The sequence below is a fragment of the Oxyura jamaicensis genome, chromosome 1 (assembly GCF_011077185.1).
Source record: "Oxyura jamaicensis isolate SHBP4307 breed ruddy duck chromosome 1, BPBGC_Ojam_1.0, whole genome shotgun sequence".
In the NCBI taxonomy this organism is placed as follows: domain Eukaryota; kingdom Metazoa; phylum Chordata; class Aves; order Anseriformes; family Anatidae; genus Oxyura; species Oxyura jamaicensis.
In genome coordinates, this window is record NC_048893.1 from 186,781,972 (window position 1) to 186,795,008 (window position 13,037).

Consider the following 13,037-nt stretch of genomic DNA (forward strand, 5'->3'; position numbering starts at 1 on the left):
AGCAACCAAGCCTATGACATCTGTATAGTGTGCAAAATAATTATAACAAAGTCAAACATGATGTAATAATTTTGGTTGCTGTATTAGTACACCCTTTTATTGAAAAAAATGAGTGATGAACCTACAGAGAATAAAAACTACAATGAATATGAATGTATTTGCTTTTACTGTGTTTAACTGCTTTGAAGATTTTCTTAATATTCCTAAAACAATTTCAAAACATTTACCTATAAAAATTTCACTTAACCTATGGCTGTATCACTGTAATCTAGACAGTGTTTACCACATTCAGAAATTTAGAAACTAAAACAAATAATTAAGGACAGAAAAGTGTAAACAAGTGAATTGTACAAGCCTTTTGTAATTTTGTAGAAGCTAAACATTCTGCTTCTGGTGGAAAAGTTTCTCTGAGCAGGAAATCCTGGCTCTTCAGGTTTGCCACCAAAATATCATAATTTTCTCGTATTTCTTCAGCAGTCTTATTTATTATGAATTGTTTATTATTCTGTAAATTGAAAGAGCAAAGTTAGTTGAAGAAATTATATATAGACTTAGAATCACAGAATCACCTAGGTTGGAAGAGACCTCCAAGATCACGAAGTCCAACCTCTGACCTAACGCTAGCAAGTCCTCCACTAAACCATATCCCTAAGCTCTACATCTAAACGTCTTTTAAAGACCTCCAGGGATGGTGACTCAACCACTTCCCTGGGCAGCCTGTTCCAATGCCTCACAACCCTTTCAGTAAAGAAGTTCTTCCTAATATCCAACCTAAACCTCCCCTGGAGCAACTTTAGCCCATTCCCCCTCGTCCTGTCAGCAGGCACGTGGGAGAACAGACCAACCTCTAAAGAATAGAATCAATTTTACCGGACACTGTGCTAACAGCTGACAAATCCACACTTAACTTTTGGCTTCTGGTTTATCAGGCTTCTGGCCAGGCAGTACTTTCATGAGGGTTCGTGGGACATGAAGATCAAGCACAGGGCTTCATATACACAGTGACAAATTAGTTTTATCTAAATGTGTGCTGGAATAACTTTTGCTATTGATTGAGATAACCCAAGTCCATCCCTGATACAGCTCCTTTGACTTGAATTTAATGTTGCTACAATGACAGACTGTCAGTGCTATACCAGAGCACATACTTAACTTTTACTCTGAGACATGTCCTTAGGCTGCCCTCAAGACAGGCTTTTCTGTCTCTCAGGAGTACACCCACACTATCACTCCTTGTAGCAGTTTTGCAGTTAAGCATCACACAGTTTAGATGTTACCAGGAACATGCATGTATCTGAGGCAGATGCATCCAGGACCATGCTGTGTTGCTGCCAAGCCCCAGAGCAGCTCTTCTGAGAATTGTAAGCAAACACACAGAGTGGAGGAGCCAACTATGAACTAAACTTCTTATGATACAGCTAATAGAAGGACCTCCTATTCTCTATATGTAAGAATCAGCCTGCAGGTAAGAATGAAGAGCATGTAAAGCTTTCTGGGACAGGAGTGTTCAATGTGCATAAAGAAACAAACAGGTAACGTCAATGAGTGGCTCATACCTTGGTTCCATTTGAAGCACTGAAGTGTGCATACAGTCGGAACAGAAAGTCATGCTTTTCTTGGGTACACTGTAATTCAATAACTACAAAATCTTTGCTTCCCATGGAGTTAATCTGAATGGAGAGAGAAATAAAGACACCGTGGGGGGCCCCCCCCCCCATTTAATGCTTAAGTATGTTTCATTTATGTGATAATACACCAAATACTTCCCCGTCTACTTATTTTTTCACCCCACTTAAAACCACAGATTTTAGGGCTAAAAAAGACCCCACAAAATTATTCATTATTTGTATCATCATAATGAGCAGAAGCTCCTCTCAGGGCTGCCTGTATGATTCCATCATTTCTGTGCTTTAAAAGGCTTTTTAATAAAAATGTTTAACACTTAAATGAGATTTAACACATAATAGCCATAATAACATATATCTAGTCAGAAGCATATATGTATTATTCTACTGCAATACTTTGGTGAGAACACTACACCAATAACAGAGGAGTTTCATTTTGGTAGAATTAGGCTGCACTGCAAGACAGAAAGCATTGAAGTATTTTTCGATACTCCTCTTTGCATTGCAGAACATGATAACATAAAAGAGTGATTGCTGATGAGTATAAAACTGCAAGGCTTCTACTCGTCTACTGATTATCCTACATTCTGTCACAGTAAGAGAAAGGCTTACTTTTTCAAGGACATTGTATTTTGCAACTTCAAAATCTTGAGGGAAAAAAGGAGCATCCTGATCATTTTCAGTGTAAAATCTGGAATGGAATCAGAGCAATTGAAATCACGTATGCCCAGTAAATACTGTGTTGTAACAGGCTGCAACATCACTCTACAGTAAGAAATAATGTAAGAACATAAATCTGTTTTTCAGCAGCAAAATAAAAGAGTAACTAAATACTTTCCCTACCACTGAACAGCAGTCTCTGAAAGTGAAAGCTGCATTTTATTAATTCATTTTAATATAAGAGCGTTGGAGCTGGCTTTGTTAATTTAATTCAATAATTAGTAAAAGTTAGAACAATACTCTTTCCCTATCAAGCAAGGGCAGTCTCATGATAGTGATTTTCAGCTCTCCCAAGAATTTTCTTGGAGAGAGAGATTCTCTACACTTTTAAAAACAATGAACTGGACTGGATAGCAAATAAAAATCCATGTGAAGCAAATGAATAAAAATTATGTGATGCTAAACAGCTGCTGAGCTGGTAGAAGGCTTGCATCCATTAATGAGCTGGATTGCAGGTGCTTACTACAAAGACAATACTAGATGGAAAAACATAAAAACAATTTCCACAGTCTGATTCAAAGGTAAAAAAGGTAGAAGTAGTTATAAATTCATACAGATGGTATAGAAAGAGAAGAAATAATAACTTTTTCCTTCACTACACTGTATAAAACAATCTCCAGAAGAGATCTTGACTGCTGAAACAGATCGGAAAGTTTATTTTTTTTTCTTTTACATAAATATCAACATAGATGTATCAAGACACTTATTTATCATTTTACCTGAGAGTCCCTACTTTGAACACAATTTTGTTGTCATTTTCTGCTATAACAGCAGGATCGAGGTCATTGCTTTCATTTTGATTTGTGGCATTTTTGTTTTCAGAAGATGATAGGTCTTCCAAACCTGCAATCAAAACATTTATTTACTTGGTATAGTATCTGGGTTCTCTAATTTAACTTAACCTAGGTATCGCCTCTCTTGATCTGCTGGCAATGCTTTGCGTAATGCAGCCAAGAATACTTTTAGCCTTCTTAGCACCGAGGGCACTATTGGTGGCTCATGTTCAGCTTGGTGATCCCCAGGTCCCTTCCTGCCCAGCTGCTTTCCAACTGCGTGGCCCCCAGCACGACCTGGTGCCTGGGGCTGTTCCTCCCCAAGGGGAGGAACAGAGTTTTGTACTTCTTGAGGTTTTTGCCAGACCATTTCTCCAGCCTGTTGAGGACCCTTTGGATGGCAGCACGACCCTCTGGTGTATCTGCCACTCCTCCCAATTTTGTGCCGTCAGCAAACTTGCTGAGCGAATGCTCTGCCCCATCATTCAATGAAGACATTGAAGAGGACCGGACCCAGTATTGACACCTGGGGTACTCTGCTTGTTGCTGGTCTCCAGCTAGACTTTGCATCACTGATCACCATCCTCCAGGCCTGGCCATTCTGCCAGTTTTCAATCCACATCACTGTCTGCCTATCCAGCCCATAGTTCAATAGCTTGTCTGCGAGGATCTTATCAGATACAGTGTCAAAGGCCTTCCTGAAGTCCAGACAGACAACACTCACTGCTCATCCCTCATTTACCAGGCCAGCCATTTCATTTTAGAAGCTTATCAAGTTGGTCGAGCATGATTTCCCCTTGGCGAATCCATGCTGATTACTCCTGATGATTTTCTTGTCCTTCACGTGCTTGTAAATTAGTTTTAGGATTTTTTTTTCAGAAAAAAAATCTTATTTATATCAACTTTATTCCCAATATCCATGGTTGCTGATTTCTTTAATCCTGATTTGAAATACTGACCTTCCGAAATGTTCTTTCCCAAAGTAACTGATAGGTGCTTACACCACACCAAATATACCTACCATGTCTGTCTGGCCATTGGTTAGAAGTATCGCCTTGTGATGTTTTAACCTCATATGCATCAGTTGGCAAAAGCTTCCCATTTTCAACTGATTTCCAAATTAAATCTGCATATACAACAGGCAGCTGATATTTCCGAATAGTTTTTAGATCGTGACAACTGAGGACATCAGCAGTATCCACGAGAACATGTGTACACTGAAAGACAGGTTACAATTACAACTATTATGCACACACAACTACAAAATTAATCCAAACATCGTTTATTTGCAATCCATACTGGCAAAATCCTAGAGTCCAAAGGCAAGATTTTAAACACAACACCTTTTGGATCATATTTCTAATTTAGAGACATGATAGCTCTGCAATTCCTCCATAGAAAACAGGGAGACTAAAATATGGCTAACTTAGGAGCGTGCCCATCTTTCTACAGTAATGATGGAGCTATGAGGGCAGCCAAGTCCTAATGTTCTGTAGACCTTTTAGCAGCAGACAGGAGGTCTAGTAACAGGCCAAGCGCTATAGTTGTCAACTAGTTATAAATCAAATACTCTTTGGGATAACAGTATAAAAAAAGCTGGGCAGAGTCCTGAACAATCGTAATATGCTTTGGTAGCCTTACAAAGAACCTTACACTGCTTTACTGGAATCATATATATGCTGAAAGTTTAAACTTTCTGCATAGTTTTGATGGTAGAGCTCAAAGGGCTGTAGTCAATAGGGCTGTATCTGGCTGGTGTCACTAGTGGAGTTCACAGAAGCACAGAATAGTCTAGGTTGGAAGAGACCTCCAAGATCACGAAGTCCAACCTCCTACCTAACGCTAACAAATCTTCCACTAAACCATATCCCTAAGCTCTACATCTAAACGTCTTTTAAAGACCTCCAGGGATGGTGACTCCACCACTTCCCTGGGCAGCCTATTCCAGTGACTAACAACCCTTTCAGTAAAGAAGTTCTTCCTAATATCCAACCTAAACCTCCCCTGGAGCAACTTTAGCCCATTCCCCCTCGTCCTGTCAGCAGGCACGTGGGAGAACAGACCAACCCCCACCTCGCTACAGCCTCCCTTCAGGTACCTGTAGAGTGCAATAAGGTCACCCCTGAGCCTCCTCTTCTCCAGGCTAAACAGTTCCAGCTCCCTCAGCCGCTCCTCATAAGACTTGTTCTCCAGACCCTTCACCAGCTTCGTAGCCCTTCTCTGGACTCGCTCGAGCACCTCCATGTCCTTCTTGTAGCGAGGGGCCCAAAACTGAACGCAGGACTTGAGGTGCGGCCTCACCAGAGCCGAGTACAGGGGGACAATCACTTCCCTGGACCTGCTGGCCACACTGTTTCTTATGCAAGCCAGGATGCTGCTGGCCTTCCTGGCCACCTGAGCACACTGCTGGCTCATATTCAGCCGACTGCCAACCAATACTCCCAGGTCCTTCTCTGCCAGGCAGCTTTCTAACCACACATCTCCCAGCCTGTAGCTCTGCTTGGGGTTGTTGCGCCCCAGGTGCAGGACCCGGCACTTGGCCTTGTTGAACTTCATACCATTGGCTTCGGCCCATCGGTCCAGCCTATCCAGATCCTCCTGCAGAGCCTTCCTACCCTCGAGCAGATCGACACACGCACCTAACTTGGTGTCGTCTGCAAACTTGCTGAGAGCGCACTCGATCCCCTCGTCCAGATCATCGATGAAGATGTTAAAGAGGACTGGTCCCAGTACCGAGCCCTGGGGGACTCCACCAGTGACTGGCCTTCCACAGGGCTCAGTTCTAGGGCCAGTTCTGTTCAACATTTTTGTCAGTGATCTGAGTGCAGGAGTGGAATGAATCCTCAGCAAGTTTGCTGATGATAATAAACTGGGAGGTGCCGACGAATCTCTGGAGGGATGAGGAGCCTTGCAGAGGGTTCTACATACATTGGAGCATTGAGCAATACTCAACAGCACAAAGCTCAACAAAGGAAAATGCTGGCTGCTGCACCTGGGACAAAGTAATAGCAGACACAGATACAGACTAGGACACGAGGCTGGAGGGCAGCTCAGCAGAAAGAGATTTGGGGGTGCTGGGTGACAGCAGGCTCACCATGACCCAGCAGCGTGCCCTGGACAAACCACATTTTGGGGTGCATTAAACAAAGCATACCAGACGGTCAAAAGAGGTGATTCTCCTGCTATATTGAGCATGGGTGTGGCCCCAACTTGAACACTATGTGCAGTTTTGGGCCCCACAACGTAAAAAGGATGTTAAGGTACTTGAAAACGTCTGGAGGAGCACAACAAAGCTGGTAAAAACAGGAAGGGATGCCATCCACTAGATCAGGTTGCTCAGGGCTTCATCTAACCTGGTCTTGAAAGCAGCTTAGAATATCCTCAATTTAGAGGGCAAAGAAATCCATCATGTCTTTGGAATACTCTTGCTAGACCTCACTATGTTATTCTTCAGTTCTTCACTTTCTCCCCTAAACAGATGTGCATTGACAGAGGTGCCAGGAAAACTGCTGGGCTCCAAAAAAGATGACAATGCGCCTACGATATTCCTTTGTTTTACACATTCCTTTTCTTAAAAAAAAATATATATATATATATAATGCCAACTCCTTAAGTAATGCACAAATCAATCTATAGACTCTTGAGGATATCAAATATGACTTTGTTGTTTGTAAAATAACAGTCACCTATGGAAACTGTGTGTATTAACAGCAGAGTTTAGACTAACTCACTCAATGCTTTATTAGGAAATGTTACACAAGAGTGAGAGGGAGAAATTAGTTTGCTTAATCATACTCTTCTTAAAATTAAAAAAAAAAAGTATACAGAGAAAACAAAACAAAAAATCAAAATATTATGCACTTCTTCCCAAGGTAGACTAGAAGAGCTCTAATATGGCAATATTTATGAGCTTGTTGCAAGTACTAGCTTTGTGGGGGGAGGAAATAAATGTCACTTTCAAGTGGCAGCAGCGACTATGCCTTCACTATGAAGTTAGATAATCCATTCGCTGACACTGGCACGTGAATACTTATATTGCTGTGGCATTAGCATGTTCCTTGGCCCTTCTAGACTCTGCCCACTCACATCCCTTCAGCTTCCATGCATGCTATGGGAGAGGAACATCACCATGGCCACTCCCATCAGGCAGGCTGGATGTGGCTGCTCAGCTCTGACGACCAAGAAAGTTCATTAGTACAGATGTGGGCCAAGCCATGCTGCCTGGCCACAGTCCCTACAAACACATAACGTACTAGTAGAGGTATGACCTGCTGATTTCATTCCTCTGCGTGTCATGCAAACAGGCTCCTTGATTTATCCATGCTGCTTGTTCAGTATATACTCAAAACAGAAACCTGTATTTAAATTAACAACTGCAGTATCACAGACTTCTAACTCTACAGCCATCTTTTTCTCTGTCATAAAATGCTTGCATTAGTATAAACAACGACACACCCAAAATCCAATTCAGGGATATGTCTCCTTATTCAGAGTTTCTGCTCCCTGATGACGTGAACAGAAAACCAACATGGCAACTTTATCCAGGAAAAAAAGCCTCCCTGATTCTTTTGTAGAGAGAGAATATTACACTTTTTTTTTTTTTTTTTTGAGACATTTCAGTACTACAGAGATAGATCCATTAGAAACGTAATCAGAAATATTAAACAGTGAAATAATCTCTACAGTCCTTATTTCTCTACGTGAGGCAATATTAACACTCGACAACACTTACACCACTTGGTATTTTCCAAGATCTCAGAAACAGATGTAGAACTTACCTTGCGATTAATCACATAATGAATTACTCCACCATTTTCTTTTATGCATGCTCTTAGGCTGTTCTTCTCCTGAATGGGTAAGTACCTCACTTTAACAAAGAACGCACAGTTTGCAAAGATTGCCATTGCCCTCCTGTTAAGACAGAAAAGAAGGGTTTATTTTGGCTAACAAATCTTTCATTCCTACTACCCACCTAAGCAGTTTCTCAACAAATATTCCCTTTTCAACTCTAGGGAGTTCCACAACAAATCCCATTTTATCAGCATGGTAATCAAATTGACGAAGAACATCCCTTAATCAGTTTTATTAATTAAAAAAAAATGATATGGAAAATTATTTAGTGTGACCTACATTTTCAATTGAGTCACGGCTTGAACTAATTGTCAAACTCATACCTTGACCTTTTGCTGTTAGTATCCATTGTTAATGAAGTGGAATGATCTTAGATTAAACTGGAACAACTCTCCTTCTGGTCCCCTTTCACTTAGTACCTTTATAAAACAACTGTTTCTTTTCAAGAATATGAACTATTTTTCCTGTTTGTACTCAGTGATGTACATATAATGTTTAAATAATAGTAATAATATTAATAATAAAAACAAACATTTAAAAAGAACTTCAGTAAATCGATCCAGATTAAACACAACCTAACAAGAGCAACAAAACCCACGAGTATACACCAACAAAAAAAGAAACAAAACCAACAACCCAGAACACGAGGCTAGCTTTAATCCAGACCTGTTTTCTAATTGACTTAATTTCTGGCCTAGGGCAAAGATTTACGCAGGCACGAAGAAGAAGCATAGCACTGAAAATGATGGAGGAGCAGGGGAGAGATGGATGTAGGGCAACTGCTGCTCTTATCAGCCATGTCAGCCTAAATTGTCTGTAAAATAAATTGAATGAAAATTGGCTGTGTGTCATTTGTGACAAACTATGCTAAGATATGAGAGGCTGGGAAAGTTTTATTTTAACAGGAGTAGAATTTATGACAACAAAATGTAAAGGCAGTGCCTAGTTTAAGCCACTACAATGTATAATCATTGCACATTTATTTTCCTGGACACATGTGAGTGTAAAGTTATTCTTATTTTAAAAACTGATGATGAATGATAAACAACATTATAGTGTAAATGAGAACACTATGCAGAGCACTGAGCTCTTTCTCCAGCCTATGCGTGCCTCAGCACATCACAGCTTTTCAGGGTTACAGAGCCTTTTACTGGTAAACAAAAGTGGTAAAACCAAGTGCGAGCTAGAGGACCTAGCGCCAGTGAGTTCACAGAGAACCACAAACTAATTTCCCCACTAAACGTATTTGAAACAGGGTGTCCAATTTAGTTTTCTTGGAAAGGCGTTCAGACAGTATACCACAAAACCGCTTTGAGAACTCCTGACAACCAAAAGATTTGCCTTAAACTTGCATTGCTGCTCCAAGCCAAACTGCTAATGCTACAGTAACTAGCACAAAGAGTATGTATGCTTGTAAAACAAAATATTCAGATCATAAATTCTTTTTTTTTGAATGATTACTTGGCTGCCAGTATACCATGGCCATATCTCAGCCGGGGGGTTAGTATCAGTGTCGCTGGTAAAAGCTTGGTTTTCCTCTGTTGATATTTCTGGAAAAGCTACTTGATAATGTAAATTTTCACAGTGACTTAAGGACAAATACTTTTAACTGTGGGATAACTGGAAAAAAAATGACAATCCAGAGTATTTGGCCTCTCCAATTTCACCCTGGAATCACAGAATGAGGCAAAACAAATAAGAAATTGCATGTTTGAAAGTAAACATAATATGAAAGGAAGGCAGTTCTCGTGTTGGCTAAAAACTTCCGAAATTAAGTGCCATCTCTCTTAGACAAGCCATTCAGAGCAAAAATGACATTTCTCCAAATTGATGAGAGCTCCCACATACATGGCAAATTGTGGTTAAGCTCCTATCCTTCTACTCCTAGAAATAAACAACAACATTAAAAAACTCGAAAAGGAAAGCAGAAGCTGTTTGAACTTTCATTTACCACTTTATATTTTTATGTGCTATGTTAGAACTGTTCCTCTAGTAGTTTCTTAGGACTAAAAACTAACCTGTCATTGAGTTACCCAACACGTTTTTCTGGCTTAGAAACTCATATTGATCAATTGCACCGAAGTCTTTACAAGGCCAACAAAGCTTTTACAACAAATCTGTTGATTTTTGATTTAGTGTTGAGAAAAACAAACAAACAAACAAACAAAAGACACTAACATGGCAGAGAAACTTCTAAATGGCACTAACCAGTGCCATTTAAAATGGCATTTTAGAAGTGGTGTGTTTTAACCCTGGTAAGCAGCTAAGCTTACCAGTCCTTCACTGCCCCTCACTCCCAGCTGGACGGGGGGGGAAGAGAATCAGAAAGGCAAAATTTAGAAACCTCCTGGGTTGAGATAAAGATAGTTTAGGAAAGGACAAATAAAAACCAGTCAACCAAAACCAAAACAAAAACACAAACAAAGAAGGAATACATGTATTTTCTTACTCTATGGCATGTTTGATTTTCAATTAATGCAAATAAAGCTTTTCTTCAGTGCAGTAAAAAAGCTGCCGTAACTTGAGTTACGAGCACAAAGGAAGAAGTCAGTCATGGAGAGGGGGCAACAAAATTCATTTGAATTTGAGGTTTCAGGAAAACCTAGAAAATCAACACTATCAGACACACACACGTATATAAAATCTGATCTCATAAAGGTAATCTGTATGAAGGACCCCAAATCATCTACTACCCTACATATCTGAAAGAACTGGCAACACTGCAGTGATGATGCATGCATTTAGGTGAGGCAGACAGCAGATCAAGGATTAAAGGACATATGAAATCAGTATATACTTGTATTTTGTGGCTCTTGTGTTCTGCTGTCTGGCATTACCAGTGCTTTTGGCATAAAAGTACTCTTTGCTCACACACATACAAAAAAAACTAACTCTTCTTTCTGTATTTTAAGTAAGAGGTTTTTGCAAGATACTACATTATCTCAGGTGGCAATGATCTTTTAAGATGCAGCCATATAACTTGGCTTGGGTAATTAATTTGTGTCATATATAAAGACAAATGTACCACTGCCAAAAGTTTTCCATATTAGAACTATCTAATTGGTCTGGGCACTGCCTCCCTTTGCACTGTAACACTGCAGGCACTAGATTTCTCAGCATATTCTCTACAGCAGCTTCTGGATATTGCTTAAGTTTCCAGAAGTTGTCTCCTCAGGAAACAATTAATGCTGTTCACACAGCCTAAACACACAGATTATTAGGAGGGTAATGACATATATACAAGCTATTGCAAACATCATCCCTACCAATACATCCATCTTTCACACAGAAACTTGAGAAGCAACTGAATTTGGTAGCTCTTATGTGATACAAAACCCCACAAAAAATATTTTATATTGCGCTTGCTTATGAAAGCCATGCAGTTAAGAACAAAGGAAAAAATCTTGAGAGAACTGATCTGTAAATATACCATAGTGTCAACCAGTAAGCAGAAAGGAATGTGTAAACTTGAGGGAAGGGCAGATTCACTTCACTAAGCTTGTCTGTGAAGTGAAGACCCCCCTCACCCTTTCTCTGCTCCCATCATGAGAGCTATTAAATGACCCCGATCCCACTCCTCTCTTTAGGGTTTGGATGAAAAACTGTTTACACTCACCCGCTCTGGCAGTTCCTCTTCCTGAATGATCTTCCTGCTTCCTCAACAGGGCAAAGTGCAACCGGAACGCTGGGTGTAGGGGGGTAGGAAGGGCTGGGGCACACACATACCTGCCTGCGAAACGCCCGAAGGGACAGCGCCAGCAATTGTGACCCTGTCAAATAAACAAACCAAGCAAAGTGCAGCCAACTGAACAATAAGGAGCACCAGCCCTCGCTGTGCTTGAAGGAGGAAACTCACTGTTAAAGTGCAAGTGAGCTTTGAAATACCTTACAGACAGTGGGAAATGTATCTGAAGCCTGTGCAGTACATCCTCAGCAGTTCTGCTCTCCTTTGACTGAAGAGGACCTTATTCTCCATCATTACTGACCACCGAATATTACCCTCTCTTCTTTCTCCTATTTCCCTAGAGAATCAAACTTCTCCTGGAATTTTAGCAAAGTGTTTTTCTTTACTCCTTTTGAACTGCAAACTTTCCCAAATTCAAAATCAGAATAGAGAATGATTATATTTAACGTGTGTGTTGAGAATTAACTGCTAGTAAACGCTTTTATAGCTCATAAGAAGGTTATGCAAAGGAAAACTGCTGACAATTGCTTCTGGTTTAATTCTTACACTTTTAATTGATCTTGGTGGAGATCCACAAGGCCCTAATGACCTCAAAAGAATTTCATGCGAACTTGTAGTTTAGTTGTTATGTACTTATATAGTTAACTTTTAGTTATCAACCTGCAAGCTAGGGATCACTGTTAGCAATGGACTGCACTCCTAGCATGGAGAGGGAGCCCAACGTAATTTTTTGTCAACCAAAACCAGACCATGAACAACCTGGAACCCTGTCAGGCCTTCAGTGTGCACAAATACTGAAAACAAAGCTTTGCTGTATTTCCATAAGAATGCCAAAGGATTAAATATGATACTGTGCTTTTAAAAGGCACGGGTAGAAATCCTATTTCCCAGCACAGTTACTCCCCTTGTTAATGCAGAACCCAGCCTCAGGGCAACAATACAGGCAGTATGTTTGTAACTGGCAAAACCAAAGCGCAGGCAAAGCAAGGGCAAGCTTAGAATCATAGAATCATTAAGGCTGGAAAAGACCTCCAAGATCACCTGGTCCAACCATCCCCTACCACCACTGTCACCCACTAAACCATGTCCCCAAGCACCACGTCCAACCTTTCCTTGAACACCCCCAGGGACGGTGACTCCACCACTTCCCTGGGCAACCCGTCCCAGTGCCTGACTGCTCTTTCCGAGAAGAAATGTCTCCTCATTTCCAACCTGAACCTCCCCTGGCACAACTTGAGGCCATTCCCTCTAGTCCTATCACCGCTTATCTTTGAGAAGAGGCCGACCCCCAGCTCCCCACAACCCCTTTCAGGCAGTTGCAGAGAGCAATGAGGTCTCCCTGAACCTCCCCTTCCCCAGCCTACCCAGCCCCAGCTCCCTCAG

At 40.9% G+C, this 13,037-nt stretch overlaps 1 protein-coding gene across 3 annotated transcripts in view; it reads right to left on the minus strand.

Moving 5' to 3' along the window:
• Positions 1-13,007, minus strand: part of PARP4 (poly(ADP-ribose) polymerase family member 4) — a 48,906-nt gene extending 35,899 nt beyond the window's left edge. The window contains exons 1-8 of one of the 3 annotated variants that reach the window (XM_035326697.1): positions 12,974-13,007; positions 11,586-11,742; positions 7,897-8,029; positions 4,140-4,335; positions 3,065-3,188; positions 2,238-2,316; positions 1,557-1,670; positions 356-505 (exon numbers count right to left, since the gene is read on the minus strand). In XM_035326697.1, the coding sequence (XP_035182588.1) occupies positions 356-505; positions 1,557-1,670; positions 2,238-2,316; positions 3,065-3,188; positions 4,140-4,335; positions 7,897-8,022 (789 nt within the window). In that variant the 5' untranslated portion in view covers positions 8,023-8,029; positions 11,586-11,742; positions 12,974-13,007. Of the gene's footprint in view, positions 1-355; positions 506-1,556; positions 1,671-2,237; positions 2,317-3,064; positions 3,189-4,139; positions 4,336-7,896; positions 8,030-11,585; positions 11,767-11,854; positions 12,565-12,973 lie in introns of those variants that run through there. The other 2 variants (XM_035326679.1, XM_035326688.1) reach the window with 2 other exon arrangements.
• Between the last annotated feature and the right edge of the window lie 30 nt (positions 13,008-13,037).